The following is a 24,841-nucleotide window of genomic DNA, read 5'->3' on the forward strand; positions in this document are numbered from 1 at the left end:
GGCAGACGGGTCCCTCAGGCTGGTGACAGGGCAGCCGGCTCTGCTGAGGGATGAGGAGTGGACCCCTCTTTCTGAAGGCACCACAGACAGCCCTGCTTAAGCATGAAGGTGCTTTCATTCCAGGGAAAGTCATGCCTCTTGCAGTCCATGCCAGTATCATGCTTTTCATATTCTCTTACCTTCATTACTGAAACCCTGTTTCTCTCCAGCTTTCCTGCATCTTGCCTTTCCCCTCCCCTCTAACCTACCCAAGACCTCACCTAACACTGTCTTCCATTCTGTTCTCCATCTCTAATCTCAGCCCTCCCACACACCCATGCTTGAGCTCTCCTGCTTTCTGAAAGCAAGTCTGACCACTGCATTTCTGCCATTCTTGTGCTTCAGCTCTGCTCCAGTCCTATGCCTGACCTTGCTTCATTTTTGGCCTGTTTCATACCACATACGCCCCTCTCTCATCCTCTTTCCTCCAAGCTTTTAAACCCCCTCTGCCTGACAACTCTTTCTCACAATGCCTGAAAAGCATCTTCTTTTTCTACCAGCCTAAGCAGTTTCTCTGTCCCTCCTGTGCTTGGATTTCCATCACTGGTCTCTAGAGTGCCACCAGTTTGCACCACCAGCAGCTAACTCTTGAGAGCTGTATTCTGGGTTGTCTCAGTCGGGACAGCTTCTGGACATGTGTTTGTGTTGGCAAGAGGCAAGTACAGCTCTTGTGCCATGACAGCAGGTGAAACATTTGGAGAGATGACTTTTGAGCTGGAAGTTTAGTGGCTTTGTGCCAATGCCAGAGACTGGAAGAGGTCTCCATCTGAGGGATAATGCACTTTAAACAAACAGAATGGAAAACCAGAGCTGGATTTAAATAAAGTGCACAAATGACATCCTTATTTGAGATATTATTCTGACACAGGAACATGGTGCTATTCAACCATGGAGAAAGCCCAAAACCAACAACTGCTGCTCAGAGCACGAACACACAGAGAGCCCACAATGAACTGATGCCAGGGATGCTACACAACCACCAGTCAGCAACTACTCGTGTAGAGAAGCATAGTCTTCATTCAGTCCCACTTAATGTATTCATCTATTTCTCTCCCAAGCGCTTGCTACACCAAAACAGCCTTAAAGCCGTGCTTGTAGAGACACGAGCATGACCTGTGGTAACATCTGCGTCTACCTTTGCCATCCACAAAAAAGGATTTCAACAAAAGCCAGAACAGTCTGTTTGTCACTGAACCGCTTGCTCAAAAATTCTGATCATCCTGGGTCTACACAAAACCCACAATCAACAAAGTCATGATTAAATAAACGGCAGGTGTGGAAACACATTTCCCTGGTGCCCACTGACAAACTCCTACCATGGCTAAACACACTTCAGTCATCCATATACAGATGTCTGTCAACCATCCCAAGAGTGAAACGATAGAAATGACAAGAGACGAGGTTAGCACCATGAAAAAAAGAGGTTTTGTTCTTATTGCTTCCCTTACTGTAGAATATTTTAAAATTTGCTGACTAAAGATGAGGAACAAAAAAAATTTTTTAAATTACAGTGTGGGAGAAGGTTCACTAGATCCAAATCCATGAAACCTGCGAGGAACATCAACCTGAGACACTGAACCATGCACACATATCCCTTAGAAAACAACTAGTTGCAGATATATCTTTAAAAACAGACCCACGATTGCAAAAATCCTTAATTGTACAAATAATTGGTTTGAAAATAAAATATCAGGAGCATAATTGGGAAAGGTGCTGAGCACTTCTGCTCAATGCCACAAAAAGCTTAGCACACATTAATGAGTTTGAGCATATGTTTAAATGTGTGCTCAGCATCTTGATGAATTAAACTACCAAGGAAATTGGAGGGAACATTTTTGGCTAATGCATGATTTTTGTCAGAAGGGCAGAGTTAAGGCTGAAAGGGTGGACAGCAAGCATACTGTTTCTTTCTAATACACACACATTGAAGAGGACTAGATAAATAGTTTTGCCTATGTAACTTGCTGTCAAATGCTTCTGAGACTGTACAATTCTGTCTGTGTACAATACTCATCTGGATATGTTGATGTACCAGAGTGCACTCTAATTTAAATGACTGTGTGCATTGCTGATGTTAGCTATGACTCCACATAGTGATTTACTGTTGAGATTTCCTCTTTGTTTTTACTTTGAAATATGAAGAGAAGGTCATGACCAATCGTGGCTTAAAATCCTAAGGTAGAGTTTGGATTCATATGATCCAAAATAAAACACCTGTATTTTATTACTAAACTCATTCTTGCATAGATAATTTCTTTTCAGTTCCACATTTTAGATGTATTGAAATACCAATTTTGAAAGTAATTTATGGCTCTATAACAGCCATTAGAAAGTATGATCTAAGAATAATTCTTCAGTTGTGGTAATTACATCAAACTCTTTGCTCAGGCTGGGGGTTCCACTTGAAGATTTTGCTATCTAGTTTCTGTGCTGGGAAGGTAAGAAAATGGGCTGCTGTCTTCATTCATAGGCGGGATACTGAAGACTATCAGGGAGGTTTTCAAATGTAGCAAACTAGCTGCAAATGACTTGAGGGCAGTCATTCTGTAATGCCTTAGGAGATCTCATTTGCTGAGAAAGCTGAGCACCAATTGCTGAACATAAAGACTTAAGTAAAGCAGTGGAAATTGCAGTTAATTGAAAACTAGTTATTTGGTTGCATTAATGCAGCATTCATTTGTGAAGTGTCTCAATAACGATAAACTACAGCAATGTTTGCATTTTGATACTTTTGAAAGGAAGCAATGGGGACAAGCAGACAGCTGAGAAGCTGAAAAAAAAATCAGAGCATCAGAACTAGGCATCTGAGGCCAACAAAATATTGCTTTCTTCAAGCATGGATAGAATGATCTGCCAATAAGAGCTCTTTCCCCAAGTTTCCTTGTTTCTTTATAAGCGATAGCAACACGTCGAGTCAGTTATGGGGAAGGAGAGAGTGAGGTTTGCCACTGATGTACCAATCTACTGTCAGAAGAGCCACACTACTTCTACAGGTCTGACCACACAAAATCAGAGCACCTAAATACAATAAAATTATTTCAGAAATAAAATTAATTCTGCTACTGACCTAACCTTTTCCTAGTCCAAAAGACTATTTTGCTCCTTAAGTTTCATAACCTGAAAAGACCAATTGCTTAGGAAGTAGTTTTCCAAAGCATCTACCAACTTCAGTAGCTCAAGTCTAAGCCATTTGGTGTCCTGCTCGTAGCAACAACCCATTTGTCAGCTAACAAACTTTCTCAGTGGGCCCATTTTTATTTAGTTTTTGCTCAAACTAACTGGTTTTCACCACAAACCAATCCTTGCTCACAGACATGACTCTATTCAACAAGGCATTTAAACATGTGCTTAATTGATCAACCTCAATAGGGAATAAGCAAGCACATGCTTAAAATGAGAACAAAACACCAGCTTAAATCTCCCACTGAATTGCTCCTGAGTGCTCTCATTGGAGTGAGATCCTTAGAGTCCTCTGTCCAACATGAGCCTGAACCTAGACTTTTCTTGCAAAATTGAATGCAACAAGAGCTGCCAGGATGCCTTCATAGTAATTTCTCTGCAGGTCATTCAGTCCCTCCTGACCCATGTCCTGTCACGTCTCACTTTTCCAAACATCCACGTGTGGCTGAGGAGGGCAGGCCTGTACTAGAGGCAGTATCAGCACTTCACAACAGATAACAAACACAGGTCAACAAGCTCTACTGTCTACACGATCTACAGTGAGGAGCACAAATGGGATGACCTGCGGGCACGTGGGTGTGGGTGTGCAGGTCTGGGGGGGAAGAGTCCCCTCACACATCCTCGTACGCAGGTTACCTCTTGCTTGTCATGGTTACACTTCTCGCACATGGCCGGCGAGGAGTAATGATGGAAGACGGAGCCCGATAGGTTATCGATGATCATTAACTCCCCGTCGAAGGAGTCCTTAATAATTAAAGAGACACTGTCCAGCCATAAGTTCTCCTAGGGGACAAGAAAGGGGGGAGGATGGGAGAGATCATTTTAAGAATGTCGAGTTTTTTGCTTTCAAGTTTCATGTGAATTTGGGGCTGGGTTCTCCACCCTGACTCATCTGGAGCAGCATCTTGTTCTGCAGGTACTTGCACAGGGTCACTGGGGGGAACATTTCCAGAGGGTGTGTAAAGGTGCCAGAGTTCAATGAAAAAAAAAAATAAAATAAGGAGGGACAGTCTTCACTCACTTTCAGTGCTCACGTCTGCCTTCCAGCTCTGCTGGAGTCACTCACTCTCGATCTGCCATTTCTCCTGCACTCTTCTCCTGAGCTCCCCTCTCAAATTTGCTCCTGTCACACCTTTAGCTGATCTGCTCCATCCCTCCTCTGCTGGCCCTCAGGTTCCTACACCATGATGACAATGAACAGGACACACTGCTGTCACAGCCTTGTCCCTACATGATCCTATCAACTCAAAAGTCTACTGCTGAAAGCAAACCTTTCACCCTGAGGTGGAAGACTCTGCTACTGCTAAGCCCTCAATCATCTAAGCTGCCCAGCTACTGCCCACAGCTACTTGCTGCAGTCTGGTCAGTAAGTTCAAAGGTGTACTCACCTGGGCTGGAGAGTAACATCTCACGCACAGATGTCCTTCAGGATCTGTTCTACCACCACCTCCTCCTGTTCCTGCTCCTTTTCCCTGTCCTGAATTTGGAGAGCCTGACTTGTGGGAGCACAGCCCGTGAGTAATTTCCATCTCAAGCTCAGCATCCATCTCTGCATCCTCCTGGGCCTCCTTGTTGCTGTCGTCGAGATGCTTCATGAGCACAGCTACGACCACATTGATGAGGACAAACTGGGCTGTGAGCACAAAGCTGACAAAGTACAGTGGGGAGATGAACTGCAGGTTGCTGAGACAGCTCCGGTCATCGTGGCTGCAGTCGCGCAAGGTATCCTTGAGGGGGAGTTGGGATTGAGAGGGAACGATGGAAAGAAGGAAAGACTAAAGTAAGAACAGAAGCTTGGCTCCTCTTTCTGTCAAAAAGCACTGGTGCCAATGGAAAGAACAAAGCAAACACTTCTATCACCCCATACCTTTTGGCATAATGAGGTCCCAAAGAATCTGGGACATTCTCTGTTAATATGCTGTCTGCTTCAGAGCAAAACCATCCAAAGGCATATGAAGCAAACTTTCAGACCATGATATGTTGCTGCCACCGTAGCCCCACACATGTGAACAAGACCAAAAATGAGCAGGCTGGTACTGCCTTCTCCCATCTATACCCAAAAGCACCATATGTGATGAAAGAACTTTCCTTTCTCCACGTCCTCCAAAGGAAGTATTTATTTTGTATTGTCCTGATAGCTCTGCAGATGAGTGCTGTGTCCAACACACATGTCCTATGCTCAGCTTTGATAACAGTCCTGACTACAGTGGATAGTCCCTCTCAGCCCAAATTATTTTCTTGTTCCTCCCAAGGAAAATTGGCACTTTTCTCTATCAGATGTCTCTAAGGCTAGATGAGCCCAAGGTCTGAGTTACCATGGTGGGGAGAGATACTCTGGACCAAGCAGGGACCTTATCTAGCAACCCAGCTTCTGTGTTCTGTGCTCCTTCCCTTTGCTAGCCCAAGCTCTGCTGAACAGACCACACATCGGAACTTCTCTTTCCCCACAAGGAGGAGATCCTTGCCCCTAAGGCCCAGTTACCTTCATGATCCCATTCCAGTTGTCACCCGTTGACACCTGGAAAAGTGTGAGGAAGGCCATCCCAAAGTTCTCGAAGGTGGCGTGGCGGCTCATGCCCTCGCAGGGGTTCTCATCATTGCACACTGAAAAACAAGGGGAGCGCAGCACTCAGGGGAGGACACACTACCAGCCCTGAGACCAACAGCATGAACTCACAGCCTGAAGACCTCAGGTGATGCATGGTATCAGCACCCTGCCCAATGGTTGGCTGTTGGTCATCAATATGGAAAAATCCCTTTTGGCCGAGCCCCAGGATACCAGGCAGTGTAACTCTGCTGCTGAGGAGTATCCTCCCAACATGTCATTGTGCTGCCTTTCTTCTTGATCAATATTCCATGGCAAGAGATGTAAGTAAACTTTCACAAACTTTTTCTTGTGATCTTGAAGGCAATGTCAGGGACAGAGTGCAGGAAAAGCAAATGTTTAAGAATGTAACAGAAAACAGAGGCTGCTTTTGTTTTGTTAGGTTGTTAGGACAGCAACAATTTAGAGGGAAATTCCTCTTACATCAATTAAGCATAAGGGAGAATAAAGTCCATCAAATAATTCAGTCCCTTTATTGAACAGCTCTGATTTTGAGAAACCCCAACCAGCATGTCTGTAGCTCACACTGGAGCATGGTCTGCTTGAGACTTACCCAGTTTTCCAAAGAGCTCCACTCCTAGAGCAGCATAGATGAAAAAGAGGAGCATGAAAAGGAGTCCAAGGTTTCCCACCTGAAAGCAAAGGGCACTGTCAGTCTATCCCAAAGCCTATTGCATCTGTACAGAAAGTATTTCTGCATTTCAAAGTCTGAAGAGAACAGCAGTGAAATCCCAGTGTACAAATGCAACCAAACAATTGCTCAACACTTGAGAAATCTTCAGTGATGGCTCCAGTTGCCATCAGGGCTGGGGGAGAAGCAGGCAGGTGGGAAGAGAAGTCATGGAAAAATTAGGGACTTAACAAGTTTTTCTGAACCACTGAACAGTTTCTGATCTGAATGCATGTGGTCACTGGGCCTGTGTTAGGATCATCACTTCAGGAATCTTAATTTAGTTATTGCAACTGCTGTGCCATCCAAATTCAGGAGAGAAATAAGTGATTCAGCCCACCCACTCCCCTGGACTGCCACATCCTGGCTCCCTACATACTCACTGGAAGGAACTATTTCTGATGACTAAATTAGACACCATAGTAAATGCTGTGAAAACACCGTGCTGGGTCTGTGTCTACAGGGCGTTAAGAAAAGGAAGTTAATAAAACTTAGCTGAGAACTACATTTCCAAAGGGCTCTTTTAAATTAAAGCTCTATTCACTATTAAGAATTGCTGCAGTGTAACAAAGACAGGAAGGGAATTTAAACAGAACAACTGGAGATGCCTTGTATGCCATTAGCAAGCCAGAATCCCTGATTTGAGTCTGTGCTCTAGGAACAAAAAGAGAAGTGTCAGGAAGAGGATAAAGCGCAAGGGAAAGGACAGCTTATTTTAAACTATTTCTTTTGGCAAAACCAATAAGTCTTGGAGATTAATATTACACATAATTCAATTGTCCCCCGAAGACCCGGTGTATAAAATATGGAGACTGGGTTCATTCTTTTAGTGGTGAAACTGGTGGATTTTAGACCTTTAAGTTCAGATTTTTACATAACTCTAAGTATAAAGTGATTTTTTTATCCTTGCTACACAACTTTATTAAACAAAGCCAACCTGTTATAGGAAGTAGCAAAAGCCAGTTAACAGGAAGTCATAGGCTTTGATGCTGGAGGGATTAACTACTGCTTTTTATTATCTTCCAGGGAATACCTAGAGGCCAAACTTTGAGACATCTGCTTGCTTTGGGGCAGATATTACTGACCTCCAAAAGACCTGACCCACCAACTTGGTTAGCAAAGGGGCCGTAGGTAAACAGGAGACAGAAAAATCAGAAATGAGAAAATATGGAAGAATATACTTGTGGTTTGTGGCTAGGACCAGAAACAGAGACTCATGGGTCCCAGCTGTGCTCTTTGCCATCTTGAGCAAAACACTTAACTGTCTGATGACTCAGTTTCTTTGTCTACATGACAGCGATATGAATAGATAATAAATAAGAGAGGAGGAAATATATTTTGGGAATAGAAGTTGAATCTCATCATTTAAGTGCAAATATATTGCAGAGTCCTCTTACCAACAGTTTCTGGATACTATTTCATCCAGCTCTTAATATCTGTGTGCATTTATCTGGGTTTCAGAATAAACATGCCACAGACATGCAGAAGCTGGATCTGAAGACCTGCTCTGTTCCAGATCCTTGCCTGAGAAAAATCATCTGTTGTGGCTCCTGGAATGGAAAACAGCTAGGTGCAAAGTAGCTGCACCGAGCCAGTCTGTGGCACCAGAGCCAGAACTAATAAAAATTTGCATTCCACATCTGCCTGCACTACAAACATCCTTCATCTCTCCTTCCTTCTATTGTCCAGTGTATCGCAGTCCACAACTATCCTGAATGATGTTGTATATCCTACATATGAATTACTAATATTGTTTTTATTACTATTATAATAAACCACAAATAATTATTGTTTAATAAAAAACATGGGAGATCAGACAGAGGTCGGGATCCATAAAAGATCACAGAGTTTCCCTCTCACTTTTGTGCCATCAGATTCCTCTAGTACAGATTGACATTTATTGTCACCAACATCAGAAGTAAATTCCCTGGGTAACTACTCATGCTGTTTTCAGATTGATTCCCAGCTCATCATCACTCACCAGCACTGGCACATTAGCTGATAAATCAACTGACAAATGCCTGTGCATTTTGATATCACGCAGTAGAGTTCCCTTCTCAGGGCCTGCCAAGGGACTAGTCTGATGTATGATCTGTAAAACCACTTGGTGCCATTACTCCTTGCTTAACAATTCTCCCTCAACAATCCAAAAGGAACGGGACCAGACTCCCTGACTGCTCATCCATCACGGAGGATGCTCACAGTGGGCTTGAAGCCCGTGTAAAGCACCGTGTCAGCATCTTGTTTGGGAGCAGCTGCCACTCACAGATCATGAGATCCTTCTGTCTCCATGTCTTGCAGCAGACGCTTAACTGCCGGCTGTGTGAGCCACAACAGAGCGTGTCACTGCTTCTCATACATGAGAGGCTCGGAAACGCAAAGGGGTACAGGAGGAGAAAAGAAGAGAAAGTAGGAAGGGGGAAGCACTGGCTAAGAAAAGGAGTGATGAGAGTGCGAATGGAAGAGAAGGAGGGAAAAAGGGGCACATTCAGGGAAGGGTGAGAGGTGCAGTGACAGAAATATTTCCTTTCCTCCTGAAATGGCTTCCAATCACTCTTCCCTTCTTATGGAGAAGGGAGAAAGGAGCCAAGAACTAATTGCAAACAGTTAGACACTAGCTAGACATGATGGGAAGAAATCCAGCAGTCAAGCCTCATTTCTTTCACGTGCTGGAGAAGAGAGAGGTGAGGTGAGCTGTAACCCCATGAATGAGAACTTGGACATGACCTTCAGTCAGTTGCCTGCACACCACAGTAGACACCACCTCTGAGACTCCACAAGAATAAACCCTTTGGAAAAAGGGACAGAAGAGGAGAGCCTTTTGGGAAGATGTTTTACCTGTGGCAGGGCTTGAACAACTGTATCCAGCAGCGCTCGCATCCCTGTGGCCATCTTCAGTAGCTTCAGGACTGCCACAACAAGCACAAGAGAAGTGTCAGTCAGACTGAGCTCAGAGGCATCCTTTGTGTGACTTACTAATGTCAGTAGCACAAGACAGATGTCCTGCCTCCTCTTGCCCTAGAAAAACTGGACTTTCCCCTCATTTCTCTTCTCCCTTTTCACTCTACAACCCCAGTTCCTTCTCCTTGAGTTCTTATAGTTTTTACTAAATACTCTATTTCTGCCACCCATGCCTATTGGGCTGCTTCTGCTTCACCCAGACACTCTTTTTCCCAGGAACATGTATCCTAATTGTCCTTTTGCTTTGATTTTTCCTTCCATCACTTTCTCTTCCTTCAGCCATCACTGTTATGCCATCTTGGCACACCTTGGCCACCACCAGGAAGATTCAGGCCCTTACCTGTGCAAATTTCAGTCTGCTTGGTGGCCTCTTCTCCCCACACCACTACCATAGTTGCCCCATAAATGAGTAACAGAGAAAGTTCAGCTCTCACATGATCTGCCCACCCTCCCAGTGCTTCACCTCCCAGGCAACCAGAAAGCCTGAGCTTCTAGGGTGTCCTAGATCCTAGAATCCCTGCTGGGATATGATGAAGGACGCCCCAGAGGCTCCTCAATGGCTGGGGACAGGGTGAGCTCACGGCTCTACGGCCACTGCTCATTGAGTCATGGCACCAAGTTGCACTCCATGGCCACATACACCCCTGCTCTGGCCAGCGTCTCTCTCACCCCGCGCAATACGCAGCACCCTCATGATCCGGATGATAGTGGGGTTAATAGGGAGAGCAGCGTTGATTTCAATCTCTTCCAATGTGATGCCCATGACAGACAGCAGCACAATGGCCAGATCTAGCTGGTTCCACCTTTAGAAGAAAAATTCAAGAGAATAAACGAAGATAGAGTTTTCCATTTCCCTGAAAAAGAAATGTAATTGTCTCCACTTCATCCTAAACATTTCCTTATGTATGAGTTCAAGGCCCCACTGTGACTCACCCTATATGGGCTTTTCCAGAGAAACAGAGATTCACTTTGCACACACCCTGAGCAGCCAGAGGCAAGCCAGACTGATTTGAAAGCATGGAGCTGTGTTACTATGGCACTATGCTTTGACTAATGGGCTCAGCTTTTTACGGCCTTACTACCTCGAATCAACTTTGCTATATATGTTCTGCTTCAGCATGCTCAGAGTTTGCCTCAAGGGCAGGAAAAAAATGTCTCTCTCTAACCTCATCTCCTTTGCTTTCTAGCCCAACAAGCAGACTCCAACCAAGAGGCAATTTTTGGACAACTCTTGCTATTGCCTAGGCATTGCAGCTTGTGGAGGATGAGGTTAGGTCCATGCTGTTCAGAACTGGAAGGCAGTCAGAGCACTCTGCCACCGCTTCACAGTCTAGATAGGGCACTGTGCTCAAACCTCTACCCTAAACCCAGCTGTCCCACAGCCACGGTTGACAATCCTCTGCTCACCTGTCTTTGAAGAATCGTCGCAGACCAAACGCCACCAGCTTGAGGACTGCCTCAAACACGAAGACGGTAGTGAACAGGTAGTTGCAGTACTTAAGGGCGGTCTCCAGGGACTGCCACAGAAAGAGAGGATAAAGAATTGAGGAGAAAGCAACATCAAAGATATAACCCCCCTGTGTGGGGACTCTCCTAAGCACCAGGTATTCATTGTGGGGTGTGGAACCTACCCCCGGTGTTCATTGTGGGGTGGGGAACCTGCCCCATGCTTCCGACCTACTTGAATGTAGAGGTTGCCTACTAAGGGCAACCACCAGCCAGCCCCTCTGCCCCATGTTCTTCTCAGGATCAGTTCCAGCTCCTTTTCCAGTACTGTTTAGCATAATCAGAAGGAGGAGGCTATTGCAAGAGAATCCACAAAATGCCATCAGGCTTTTCTTCTGCCAGTAGCCTGTGCCACCTGAATGACACCTTGTTAATGGCACTGGCATAGCTGTCAACCAGGAGTGAAGCACAGAGGTTATTCTGGTTGTGCATTCAGGCCATCACTGACAGGAGGAAACCCTGCTGTGCCTTGGTCTGGGGCCAGCACATCCCACCTCTGAGCTGTTTGGCTTCTGGCTCTTTTACGTGCTGCCCCTTCGCCACCACCAAGGACCAGTGTGAGCAGTGGGCAGCTTTTGGTGGCATTTTGTGCTGGAAGGGCTTGAAGTGCTTTGAGAAGATTGTTTAACAGAGCAGGCTGGCTTGGCTGGAGCTGTGTTCCAAGGAAAGGAGCTCAAGAGTAAGGAAGAGAAGTGACTTGTTGAGGAACAAAGATCTGATGTGAGGACGACAACAGATAAAGGTTGAGAGTTCCTGAAACCTAAAGCTGGGCATCATCTAGGGCAAGATGAAAGCTGGGCAGCTGGGCAAGGTGGGCAAGAAACAGAGGAGCCCAGCAGTAGATTTGAAAGAGGACAGACAGATTCAGCTCCTGATCAAAGCCTGAGCTACCTCAGACAATCTGTTCAGACACCAGCATTGTCACCTAAACCAAGGGTCTTCTGAAGAGAGAACTGAAACGCCACTGGGCAGAAGTCATGATGAATGCTTTGTCTACATAGGGAGGCAGAAGTCTCCTTTGATCTGAGCAGCATACATTTTTCCCACCAAAGGCATCTACAGCTTTGCCAGGAACACTGAGAGGTACATGGTCTATACCCAAGCAAAGTGTAAAACTTATTTGGCCTCCAGGGTGCTGTATTTGGAATCACACCCTGCAGCTGAGAGAGGCTCTGCTCAGCACTTTGGCCCTGCAGCTTCCGTTATGAAGAAAAGGTGGCTTGGTAAAGATGGCCCATCCCATGACATACCACTGGCCACCCTGCTTCTCTCAGCTGAGGCCATATGGCAGGGGAATAGGGCTGACATTCAGAAATCTGATTCAAAGCCCGAAGCTCCCAGGACACTGCTGCTTCCATGACTCCTATTAGGATCCAGGGGAACATAAAAAGCAGAGCAGGAAGCTAAATTTGGGTGACCCACATATCCACTTACTCATATAAAGCACAGAGACTTAATTGCACCATGCTTTCTAGGGGCTTGACTCTTGCTCAGATACCTTCTCTCTAAAGATTTTAATGGATAACAAGTGTCTGAGTAGGAACTACCTTTCTGGATACACATAAAACTCTTCACACAAATTTGCCTACTACAAAACTAACTCCTACAAAACTTTAACAGTTGTTTTTAGAGACACTCAAGTGTCCTACTTATGCTGGTGGGCAGTGGTCACCAGAGAGCTGTACCAAAATAACAATGTCTAGAGGCAGGACTTATCTCCATAATCTCACTCACCACAGGTTGGTTGTAGTGCTCCAAGGACATAGTGACCACGTTGAGGCAGATGATGAAAGTGATGAAGATGTCCAGATAGTGGCTGGTGCAGACCGAATGAATAAGGAGGCGTATGTGGCAGTAGGTAGCATAGTACGGCAAACGCTGCGCCTCTTCAGTGGAAAGAGGGATATGGGCAGAGTTAGGAAGAAATTAGAACAAAGAGAGAAATGGGTAAGAAACACTGAGGAGGGAGAAGGCATAAGGCTGGTGATAGGTGTTGAAAGAAAATGGAATGAAGCTGGGAGAGAGAAAAACCTAGAGAGAAAAGAACAGGTAAAGATAAAGGACATGGGGGGGGGGGGGGAAGAAGAAAAAGAAGAAGAAGTGGGGAAAAATATGTAGGAAGAAAGACAAAGAACAGAATACTAGAAAGAAAATCTGTTAGTCTGTGTTTGTGGGAATGGTGCTAAATCAGCATGTCTTGACAAATTAAGATCACTTATGATAAAAGGGAGCAGATGGTTCAAGAAGAGGCCCTGGGGTGTCATGGGAGAGAAGGGGAAAACAGGAGCAGAGGAAGGGAAAGCATGCCCATAGGCTGTGAATGGAAGTCTGAGTAGCAGGGGTGATTTCCAGGGGCAAGTATGCTTTAGCAATTTTTATCTAAAGGTAACACAAAACAGGACAGAAACACCAGGAATAGAGGGTTTCCTTTACCACAGAAGGTTTGGGATCCCAAGGATTGACACTGCAACACGGGGGGCACTGAGACACAAAACACAGGGGTCTTCCTCTTTTTTTTTTTCCCTCTTCTTTAAATTTGGGTTTAAACACAAAGAATGGTCTGTCCAGGTCTTTCTTCAACCACCAGCTGAGCTGCAGGAAGCCCAGGTGGGACTCTACCCCAAGCTCAGGAAGTGTTATCAGTGTGTGCATGCCCCATGCCAACAGTGCCTGTCAGCATGTGCACAGGGGTGTTTTTGGTACATTGTCTCCTGAGGAACGGGGTGCTAAAACCCCTCCCCAGTGCCTTCCCTGGAGTCCCAGCAGACCTCCTCAGCCACCCCTCTTCCTCAGACCGCCCCAGTGGCATGTGTGGTGACACAGCAGTGGTGCGGGGAGGAAGGCTGAGAGCACGGCCACGAGCGATGGATTTTGGAGACCAGCCCATTGGGAAAGAAAAAGAAGAGGAAAAGGTTTTTCTCAGAAAACCTTGGCCTACGAACCAACCAAACACTTAGGCTGTGCCTTACTCCTTCGCTTCTTCTCCAAGCGTCGCAGGCGCTTCTCCTCCCGCCGGCGCGCCTCCTCAGCCTCCTGGTGCTGCCGGCACTTGTGGAAGTTCTCCACCACCACCCCCACAAACATGTTGAGCACAAAGAAGCTGACGATGAGGAGAAAGGAAATGAAGTAGAGGAGCATCCAGGGGTTGTTGTTGGTCACTGGCTGGAGTGAAAGGAGAACAGAGGCAGTGATTGTCTTAGCAGTAGAGGAATAGGGATGCAGTGGGCAGCAGCCCAACAGTTCCTGCTTTACAAGGTATTGAAATAACCATGTGTGGGCCAGGAGGGAGCCAGCATGCCCAGAAAGACACATGGCACTATTGCTTCTTCATTACGAATTGATAAAGGCCCACTGACACTACCACAGACACCCACAGCACAGCCACAGCTACACCTCCCTGCATGGACCAGACAAGACCATGGACCTGACCCCTTGCAAATAGGTGAGCAAAGGATTCAGATAGGGCCTGGAAGGGACTCTTGGTTTGAGGGAGATATCTGAAGCAGGACATTAAAGCACGCTTCTGCCTTACTAGCACAAGGAAAATGACAAAGGTCCTTTCACATAAAAGTCCATGTACCTGCTGGTCAACAGCCACAGCATCTAGTCCATTATACATAATATTCACCCAGCCATCCTTGGAAGCCAGAACAAAGAGGGACATCAGAGCCTGCAACACATAAAGCAAAGCAGATGTGGAGCAGGTGCATCTGGCAGGCAGGAAAAAAAATATTGTGGGTTTATGCTCTAACACACACAGCACCAAAATACTCTTCCTGTGTCTCTGCACACATCAAAACCTGCTCCTTCCCCTGTGGAGGACAGGGAGGGGGTGACAGGAAGCCATGTACAGCCAGATCCACCAGAGGAGAGAGGTTTTGAAGAACATCTGCTTCATGGCAGGAGAAAAGAGAAAAATCAAGCTCTCTGCTGCCACCACTTTTCCTTCCCCCTCATCCTCTGTCATCCTGATATCAACCCATTAGTGACACAGCTTCTGCATGGACACCCAGGCCAAATAACTGCTCCTTCTGGCCCAGGCATTGGCTTTCCAGGCACTGCATCTATTCCCTGGGGAGGAGACAATCCCTTTGATGGGTTCCTGTCAGAGGAAGGAGATGTGGGTAAACTCACCTGTCCCAGGTTGTCGAAGTTATACTTGTGGTGCACCCACTTGTAGTTGGCTGCCACGCAGTCAGACCGGTTGGTGATGTTCCTGATGTCGACCCCCAGGCAGTGGTAGAACTTGCCTTTGAAAAGCTGCAGGAGGGGAGTGACCCCATCAGCCCCTTTCCCCACAGGGTTCCCCATGCTCCCTGGGATGTACAGAAGCTGCCAAGATGCTGCATGGCCTGCAAGACTGCAAGCCACATAGAGCATGACAGGGACGCCACCAACACAATGTAGAGCACAGTTTCAACCATTGCAAAGGAGCCAGGACCACCCTTGTAAGCTCACACTTGGCTTTTCAGCCTCCTCCATTGCCCCTGGCCAGCAGTGACTGTAAGCCCACCGTCTGACAGTCCTTAAGGCAGCCTTTCTGAGTACAAAGGGAAAAAGTATCTTCTAATCAGTCCCCTAGAGTAATCTTCCCTCCCTGCTTCCCAGTTACTGAGAGTGCTGATGGGAAAAGAAGATCTCATCTGAGGGTAAAGGACCAGAAAAAAACATCCTCTTCTTCTCATATATATTTTTCCACAAAGCTGCACTGCACTGCTGTGACTCTTCTGCCCAGGGCTCCTTTCCCCATATGGAAGGTACTGGATTGTGCATTTGTACAGATGCATCAGAGCAAACTAAGTATAGCGCATTCCCTGAGATGGAAGTAACGCCCACACCCTTGCTCCTCTGCAATGCAACAGCCAAAAATAAAAAGGATTAAATAAAAAAATTAAAGAAGTTTGTGGGTGGAATTAGGGCTCAGAGTGAGGGGGAGAAAGAGAGCTGGCTGGAGGCAGGGTTCATATGAGCAGGTGCTGAGCTGCTTGCCCTTGTGGGGTGAAATGGATGCGTCCAGGGAGCCCTGTGCTGTGCCAGCCCTGGGCTCTCCCAACAACGCTGACCCAAACCCCCATGCAGCTGCTGCCAGGTGTGATCATTAACTCCTGTCTCATGTCCAGCAATGCCTGCACTTGCTGAGCACCTGAATGTGCTTGGCAAAGGCTGTGTGATAATGGAGATGACTTGTGGAAGAGGGCAAATACAGAAAATTGACTGGCTTCCCTGTCTCTCCTGCTCTGCTTGGCTCCCTGTGTCTGTTACAGGACCTGGGGGTACAGGTGCCCACGGCAATAGGGGTAGGGGCTCAAGGGCTGTTTGATGGACAGCAACAACCTACCTGCACACCCAGGATGCCAAAGATGATGAAGAAAGCACAGCAGATGAGGACAATGTTTCCTATGGGCTTGAGGGAAGAAATGAGTGTCTCCACCACCAGCTTCAGGCCAGGGGCTCGACTGATGACTCTGGAAGGGAAGGAAGGGGAAGGGTGACAGGGGGACAGGGCAGGGGCATTTGGCCTAAGCAAAGCATTTTCAGCAGCAGCAGACCCCTCTCTCCCTGTGCAGTGACCCCTCAGTGGAGATCACTCCCCTGTGATCAAAAAGCCTCCTCTCCCATGGATTTGTTGTCTGATGAGGTACCTCCAGCATCGGACCCAAATGGCTAAGGGGGACCTCCCTGTGGCTTATTGCTTGTCAAAGACCACACTTTGCCTAGCCCAGCTGGATCTGACTCTGGGACCCTTCCTGGGGATAACCAGTGGGAAGAAGGGGGCAAGCAGGGCTTGGTGGGGTTCTGACCGGAGGGGACGTAGGGTGCGCAGCAACCGGAGCACTCGCAGCACCCCCAGAATTTTGGCACCGCCAGCAGAGGCCACTGAAACCACAATGTCAATGAGAGACACGAAGACCAAGAAGCCATCCAAGACGTTCCAACTGCTGCGGAGATAAGCCTGGTCCCCAAAATACAGGCCTAGAGAGACCACCTGGAAGAGAGGGGAGAGAGGAGGGGATGAAATAGCTCCTCTCCATGTTACCGGGTAGAGGGCAACTGTGGAGAGAATGGGAGGAGGGGGAATAGTTATCAACTCCTCATGACACTGAAGTGTCATCTCATAATCTTCTCCTTTCACCTGGATGTCTGTGAAGGAAAACATCTGTTTTCTGCCTCCCTAACATGACACTGTAGGGGACACACAGGAAACCTTTCCCTGCCACACCAGAGACTTGGGGCAAGTCTCCCAGTTCAGAGATCACCTGAGAGGTAAAGTCAGGCACCAAAATCCATACACTGGCTCTTAAAGGGGTAGTTTGTTTGCCAGCAGTTCTCAAAAACAGTGGGTACTACAGAAATTGGTGGCCATGGGGAGATCTTAACATCCTGCAAATCACGGTCAAAATTCAGATATGAATTTTAGGGGTTTAACTTCCAGCACACAGTTTAGGACTTTTTCCCAATCACAAGAAGGGAATACCAAGGTTTTCTGATTGTTGCAAAGTACTTTGAAATCTACTGAATAATTATCTCAACTTTGAGCATGTCATTAATATTGTTGTAATGTCTGCCATTCTTGCTCCAGGAGAAAGGGAATGGACATTTGACATCATTACAAAATCCATACTTGAATGCCAGCTATCCTTTATGAATAATAAGATCCAGCTGGATCTAAAGCCTAGGATAAACATCTCCTCTAAGCCTGACAGGACAGGACCCAACCCCAGGCAATATCTGCCGTTATAAAGGTAGAGGGAAGGACTGGCACACCAAAAAGATGAACAGATTTTAAAAGGGTGCTGATGAAACATGAACCATGTTTGATACTGGAAAAAGGCTCTGAGCTGTTCACCGCCAGTAACTTACCTTCAGTGTCATCTCAGCTACAAAGATTGCTGTGAAAATGTAGTTGGACACAGTGAGAAAGATTCTTTCCTAGAAATAAAATTAAAAAAAAAAAAAAAACACAAAACAGAGAAAGACCTTAAATGTATTTTGACTACTTCTTGTTACTCTGTCAGGCCCCTCTGATGATCTTGATATTTTTGCATTCCTATGAAGAGTCTGAAAGCTGAAGAAATAAGGGAGGTGTCCTTGGCAGAGGTCAGTGCTAGGCAGCTTTCAGCTCATACACCTTGGCTGGGACAAGATCCTACGCAGCTCTGCCAGAGCATAGTGGCTGGGATTTTTTTGCATCCTGCAAATCTGGTTCCAAGGCACTCCCTGCCCTGTTCTGTCAGTGCTGCTCAGGCCTGACCTGCTGCACTGACCTGGGACTTCTTCCCAAAGAACTGCTGAGCACAGACCACAGATCGTGTCCAAGTGCAGCAGAGTCTGGGCGTCAGCTAAGGCAGACAAGCAGGAAAAGTAATTTCACTTGCCAGCTTGAGCCTCCTCCAAGATAGCTCAAGAGCAGCATACATGAATGATGATGTGCCATTCCTACAGCATAGAAGCTACTTCTATGTTTCAGCTCCCAGTCCTTGTCCCTTTTGCCTTTCATCTCTTATATGCAGGTTCCTGGAGGAGACTCTTACTTCCCAAGACAGAAGGAACTGGGCTTTCTGTATTATAAAGCGGGTTGCCCTATTACAAGAGCCTGCAGGGGAAGCACACATTTATGTCAATTACTAATACTTAGGTATTTGAATAGATGAGTCTGAGCTCAAGTTCTTCCAGAGATCATAACAGTACCAGCAACACTTAAGAATCACTGTTAGAGGTTGTGCCAAAAAATGGGTGACAGGTAATGGTTCTCACCGTGCTTCTGTGTTCAATCTGGGGTCTTTCCAGGGCAATCGTGATGCAGTTCAGGAAGATGAAGGCCAGCACTACGTGGTCAAAGAGCTTGTGAGCAATGATGGTTTGGCAGAGGAGGCGAAACCTGCAAGAGAGTTCCAGTAGGCACTTGTGCCTTGGGCAGAACGAATTTAGGAACAAAGATGACACAGAATTAAGCATTCTGGCCAAAACTGGGCTCTGATATAGCAGCTTTCCTATCTATGATACTGATGTCCTTTGAAACGGCAATAGCCCAGGGTGGTACATGGTCACACAGGGAGCCTGGAGCAGAGCAAGGGCAGAGCAATGAGCTGAACCCTCCATTGATTTCCCCAGTGCCAGAGTGGTTTCCTAACCACTATGACTCTGTGCTCCTCTCTTGCCTTGTGAAGAGGCTGAATTCTAGTTTTCCTCCCAAACTCACACTTTGTACCACCCCACAGCGAAGAGGCTGGATGCTGAAAGCTCAGGAGAGGCAGGTAGGTTGGCAGTCATGGGGACCACACTTCTGAAAGACACTGTGTAGATTAACATAGGTGTCACACAAGCTCTCCCTCGTGACCTATAATGAAACACTTTTCAAGGGGCAATATACATGGGTGAGAACAGTGTTGGCTGGGGTACATGGACATTTTCTCCTGGTGAGAAGATCTCTTTAACATGAAGAATTCAACCCAATTTTCCTCTTTTTTTAGGCAAGAAGAATTCTAACTTTACCCTAAATGCGTGATATAACTGCTGGTAAGTTGGTACTGGGACTGTAAATTAAATGAAGACACTATTCTGGTACCAGGGGAAGAAATATCAGTATTATGGAGTCATCAATAATACATTCTTTATGCTCTTTGTGCTAACATTAGTATTCCTTGCCCTGCTTTGCTATAAATATTTATGATTACAGAAAATAAAAATGGGATGCTCCAAAAGGAGGGAAGATCACAATAGCTATTGAGGATGCTCGACTTTCCTTTCATTGCCAGAATCTAGGAAAAGAAATGTTGTTTGGGTGTAGAAGGGACAAGGGAGGAGAAAACACACATTCTCAGCTGGTGAGGCTAAAACTGCAACCTAACATCAGGGGATGTGGCCAGCAGAGCAACAAAATCTACCCCCTCTTCTCAACCCTCTCATGGCAAAAACTGCACAAACCTGTTCTGTGGGGAGAAGAGATATATGGACCAGTCTTCCCGTAACTCACACCAGTCTGGCTTGTAGACTTCCATCATCTTCCGGATGCGAAAGCACAGGCTCTGTAGGGATGCAGCAGAAGCAATTGCCACTAGTGACCTTCCCACTTGCCTGAGAGAGATAGTCTTCCTTTCACATCTGACTCAAACGCACCACTACCTGCTTTTCTTTAATCCCCCAACTGAGAAAAATCAACTCAAAGGCAACAAGTAATGGAAAAGAAGGTAGAAGCTGCTTTGCCAGGGATTGTCTGCCTCTTGGCATCTGGTTTCCTACCTGAATCATGACAAATAAAACTGCTGGTGTCCTTTTTAGAGTAGGATGCTGTCCATGATGCCTTAGAGGTCTTAGAGGGACTGTGTTACATGAGGGCAATGTGTCCTCCCTACCTCAGCTAAACAAGAAGCCAGAACAAAAAAGCCTTCTGTTGGCACTTGAGCTGGGAATTTCATACAGACATATATGTCTGTTCAATTTTCTACTGACCCTCACTCCACTTTTTCCACCCTCTGATCTGCTCACAGATTGCTGTCCCTCAGGCTGATACCACAAAACCCACTTGCCTTGCCTGTGGTGCCTGTGCTTCCTGCTCTGGTCTGCTGATGTCTCCCATGCAAAACTCACTGTTACACAGCCTGACCTCTCCTACCCTGCAGAAATCACTGGCTGCACTGCTCTGAAATAACAGCCCCTGAATGACCACATGTATGTCTCACATCCGCCTTCCTCCCACCATCCACCTGCCTTGCAGGCAGCCTGACAATGTGGTGTGAGCTTGTCTGTGCCTGAAGGTCCTATCTGCATTCAGTGCTGTCCTCCAGCCTTCCTAAAGCACCTTTGCAAGCTTTCCCAGACACACGCAAGAAGACTGAAATTTGAGGATGGATTTGGGATTTCCCAGAGCACTGCGATGTAACGCCAGGCTCCTCCACCAAGTACTCACATAATCTATTTCTTCATCATCCTCTCCCCCTTCTTTGTGGTTGTTCATCTTTGGGAAGATCTCCTTGACAATACTGGGCATTTTGCCATTGCAGTCCTGATGCTCACTGGCCCCAGGCGGTGCTCCCAGCCTATGGGTCACTCTGTGTCCAGAAGGGACCGAGGCCAACTCCAGCAGGTCACAGGAGCCTTTGTTATCCAGAGAGAGTGTCCGGCGGTGATGAAACACCCTTCCTGTCCCATCCGGCTCCCCATCTGCTGCCTTGTGCATTTCCCCAGACAGGAGGGACTCATGCTCAGCTGAGGGAGGTTTGTGTTTCAGGCTGTGTCCCCGGGCCAGGCTGTTCCAGCTGGAGCGACGGCTTCCCCAGGCTCCGCTGCGGCTCCAGGCACCATAGTGGGAACTGCGGGAGCTGGACTGTAAGGGAGTGGGATGGGGACTCAGTGACTCTGGGCACAAGGAGGGAGCATGTGATCCTCTCTCAGATCACAGACTTCTCCCTGGGCCCCTAAGCCAGAAGGCTGCCATTTATCAGATGTCAAGCAAGTTGCATGGTGGGAATTTAGCAGCAATCTCTGTAAATCTGACAATAAATTGATAACGAGTTAGCAATGGTGTTGGCTGTGATTACTTTATAGCACCATCTGCGTGCAAAGCACTTTCAGGGAAGGTAAGTAATAAAGCCAAAGGCCAGGTGCCTGATATTGTTACTTACACCAGCACAGAGCAAGAGTAAAGCTCTCAAAAAATCTGATTGGCAGCTTTTTACACTGCCCTGGGGTTCAGGATAACACAAGGTACACGGTGATGGATCATCTGACATACCATCTTTGAGTACAGTCTTCGTAAAAGGGAGAAATGAGAAAAACAGGCTTGTTGGTCACAGTCTAGTCCAACCCCATCAGCAAGTTATCATGTAGTATGTGGCTGCTAGCACTCCCTGTTCGGAAATAACAGGAGCATGAGCCCTTTAAGCACTGAGGTACTCCCCAGAGCTGTGTATGCCAGTGGGTAGAAAGCCCAGGAGCTGATGTTACAAGTTGGACAGGTCAGAGATGCACTGGTTAGAAAACCTGCAGTGCTTGGGGAAGTGCTATAGGGCAGCAGAATCTGCTATGGGGAGCTCAAAGACAAGTTTTTCACTGTTAGAAAAGCTCTGATACAAAACCCAACTGTAATGGGAGTTGGTTCTGGCATCACCTAGATGTTCCTATGTTCTTAAGGCAACATTTTGTGTCCTTTACTCTAGGAAAACACGGAAAAGGCAAGGAAGAAAAATGTGTTTCACTGTAAGAGGGAGACTGTCTTCTTGGTGTTCTCCCTCTCCCACACTCAAAGGAATATAGATAACTGACCTGGAAATAGACTTCAAAAATCTGGAAGTTTAGAAAAATAACGTGAACTGATCTGGATTCTAAAGACGGGCAATGCAGTTCTGTTAGAAGCCTACAGCAGCAGGGCAATTCTTCCCAGAAATCCCCAGGTAATGGCAGAAAGCCAACAAAGTGCTTGGCCTTCAAAAGAAGGGTATGGCACACATTTATACTCCCTCACTCACCAAGGACCGCTGGTCATAGGTCATTCTCCCCAGGGACATCACACTGCTCTTCCGGGAGCCAACAGCCACACGGATCTGGTCAAGCTGCAGTGAGTTGTGTGAAGAGTTGGTGACCCCCCCAGCAGCCACTGGTGGGTTAGAAGAGGGCAAGGATGGGTCCAAGTGCCCATTAGGGGTCACAGGAATTGCACAGAGCTTGGGATCTGAGTGGAAAGATGCAGAAAGAAGAATGAGGAAAGAAGAAGGTGGGTTCCTCACTAGCCAGTGATGCTTTGATGCCTTAGCAGTTTAACATTTTAACAGCAGCTAACAGATTATTATCCCTTTAGAATCAATCAACATCAATTCCTCTGATTTAGGGTGTGGTGACAAAGGCAGTGCAAGCTGGGAAGGCTTTAAAGTCATTTCCTCAGTCTCCAAAACCGACCACACCTCTCCTTGGGGACAGACAGACAAGCAGAGTGGTGGCCAAGCAGCCTCTGACAGGCAGAGCACAAAGCCGAACGGAAGACGAGAGCGTGCTTCTGCATGCCAAGAGCAGACACCAGCATCTTCAGGCCTGAACAAATTCCACCAGCTCTCAGATTGGCTACTTAAAGCAGTTAGGCTGAAACACTGAGCAAGGGACTAAGATGTAGGGGTAGCCCCAACCATCCATGTACTGAGGTCACCTTAAAACTCCTGCAACCATACTACATACACAAACTGCATCCCAGTCTATGCTACTACACTGCACTTCTCCAAATGACTGATCATTGGCCTTTAAGATCAGGGACACTTTTGAGGGAAATGTTAGGTCCTGTAGATGACCATCAGCATTTTTTGAGATGCATGGAGAGGACAGGGTGTTGGATTATAATGCCTGAAAGGACTAGAGCAATAATTTTTGTTTGACTTACTGCATAATGAAGGTCACCTATCCATGTCTGCATGACAGACAGCCATGAGAGCACCAACACCTCTGTAACCTCTTCCTCCTCTGCCATCTCAGAGGTTTGACTGCCTACATTCAGCATAAGCTCTGATATGGTGCAGCCATGTAACTCAGGATAGGACTGCTTTGAAAAGAGCTAAGTTGCAGGAAAAAACTGTGAGCCAATAACTGGAACCACTGCTCCCTGCTGTGGGAGCTGCATTTACACTCAGAAATGTGCCTGTGGTGCTTGTCTGAGTTGTGCTGTGAGTATGCTTGTGCCTGTCCTTGCACCTTGCTGATACTGATCTTGTCTTGCTGACTGGACTTCTTGGCTTGACCTCAGACCTTCCTCACCACTGTAGGCTTGCCTGGAAATCACGGAACCATTGGCAGACCCTCACTAGTGCCAGTGGACCTTCTCTGCTCACCTTGTGCAAGAATGTGCAGTGTGGCCCCTGCCCTCCTGCCTGGCTCTCTCTCCCCTTTTAACTCCTGGCTCACCATCCATTGCAGAGTAAGCTACTCCTGCTGCTCCCTGCCACCAAGTCCTGTTTGAAATATAATGCCTCTTGTAGAAAGACTTTCAGTCTTTGAGGGAAGATTTCAAGGGATGGAGACCTTACTAGGCAGTTCGTATTCAGGTTTTTCCCACTGTTAATTATCTTTCCTTGAAAATATATGGCTTTTTTTCAGCCTGAATTTGTCTAGCTTGAGCTTCCAACCTCTACAATCTCATTATGCTTTTCTCTGCTCAATTAAAGAGCTATCTACCATCACAAATCCCTCCTTATGGTCTACAACTACAGAGAGAGTGATCAAGTAACTTTCCTGATTTCTCTAAGCTTCATTAGTCTCTCACTATGAGGCAAGGCTTCCAAATTTGCCTGAGTCCTTTTTACCGTCTTGGTATCCCCTCTCCAAATGTGGGTTTCAGATTTGGGCACAGTTTTCCTGAAATGGTTACCCTGAAGATAAGCAGAGACAGTCTCACTTCTCACTTCCAGTTGCTGTTCTGGAGGCCATTCAAGAACTGTTCCACTTAACTACCACATTCCTCAGGATGCCAACATATCTCTGTTTTTCCACAAATAACACCACAAACTGGCATAAAGTTCAAAATAAAAACTGGCAAGTTCTTGGAGGTGCGAGTGAATTTTCTGCAGAATCTGCTTTTAGATTTCTCACCAAACAGCAGTAGGACACAAGCAAATAAGACTGTGTGAGTTACTGTACCTGAGCCTTCCTGGACCTCTTGGAACTGATCAAACTCCTCCATGTTTGAAGAACTCTGATCTTCATCTGAGTATGACCGGTTGGCATCACCCTGGAACACATAAATATAGAAGTTGGGAGCTCAAACAGAAAAGACCATTTGTTTTTGTCTTTCCTTTCTAGAACAACTGCAAAATTGTCCTTGGCAGTTAGGCATCCAGTGCGATCACTGGAAAGAGTCTTGCATGATTTCGGATGGCTGATACACTGCATTGCTGCTTTTGGAT

The 24,841-nt window shown here is 46.5% G+C and overlaps 1 protein-coding gene across 4 annotated transcripts in view; it reads right to left on the bottom strand.

Moving 5' to 3' along the window:
• The window catches only part of LOC104696530 (voltage-dependent T-type calcium channel subunit alpha-1I), a 160,201-nt gene that overhangs the window by 2,087 nt on the left and 133,273 nt on the right, over window positions 1–24,841 (bottom strand). For 3 of the 4 annotated variants that reach the window (XM_039571001.1, XM_039571002.1, XM_039571004.1), the window contains 19 exons: window positions 24,576–24,666; window positions 22,427–22,629; window positions 20,869–21,285; window positions 19,887–19,987; window positions 18,717–18,840; window positions 17,823–17,891; window positions 16,763–16,947; window positions 16,300–16,426; window positions 15,096–15,221; window positions 14,542–14,631; window positions 13,931–14,123; window positions 12,696–12,847; window positions 10,863–10,972; window positions 10,125–10,258; window positions 9,333–9,403; window positions 6,378–6,456; window positions 5,702–5,823; window positions 4,608–4,946; window positions 3,856–4,002 (listed from right to left, as the gene is read on the bottom strand). In XM_039571001.1, the coding sequence (XP_039426935.1) occupies window positions 3,856–4,002; window positions 4,608–4,946; window positions 5,702–5,823; window positions 6,378–6,456; window positions 9,333–9,403; window positions 10,125–10,258; window positions 10,863–10,972; window positions 12,696–12,847; window positions 13,931–14,123; window positions 14,542–14,631; window positions 15,096–15,221; window positions 16,300–16,426; window positions 16,763–16,947; window positions 17,823–17,891; window positions 18,717–18,840; window positions 19,887–19,987; window positions 20,869–21,285; window positions 22,427–22,629; window positions 24,576–24,666 (2,880 nt within the window). The remainder of the gene's footprint in view (window positions 1–3,855; window positions 4,003–4,607; window positions 4,947–5,701; window positions 5,824–6,377; window positions 6,457–9,332; window positions 9,404–10,124; window positions 10,259–10,862; window positions 10,973–12,695; window positions 12,848–13,930; window positions 14,124–14,541; window positions 14,632–15,095; window positions 15,222–16,299; window positions 16,427–16,762; window positions 16,948–17,822; window positions 17,892–18,716; window positions 18,841–19,886; window positions 19,988–20,868; window positions 21,286–22,426; window positions 22,630–24,575; window positions 24,667–24,841) is intronic. The other variant, XM_039571003.1, reaches the window with a different exon arrangement.

This window comes from Corvus cornix, chromosome 1A (genome assembly GCF_000738735.6).
Source record: "Corvus cornix cornix isolate S_Up_H32 chromosome 1A, ASM73873v5, whole genome shotgun sequence".
NCBI classification, from domain to species: Eukaryota; Metazoa; Chordata; class Aves; order Passeriformes; family Corvidae; genus Corvus; species Corvus cornix.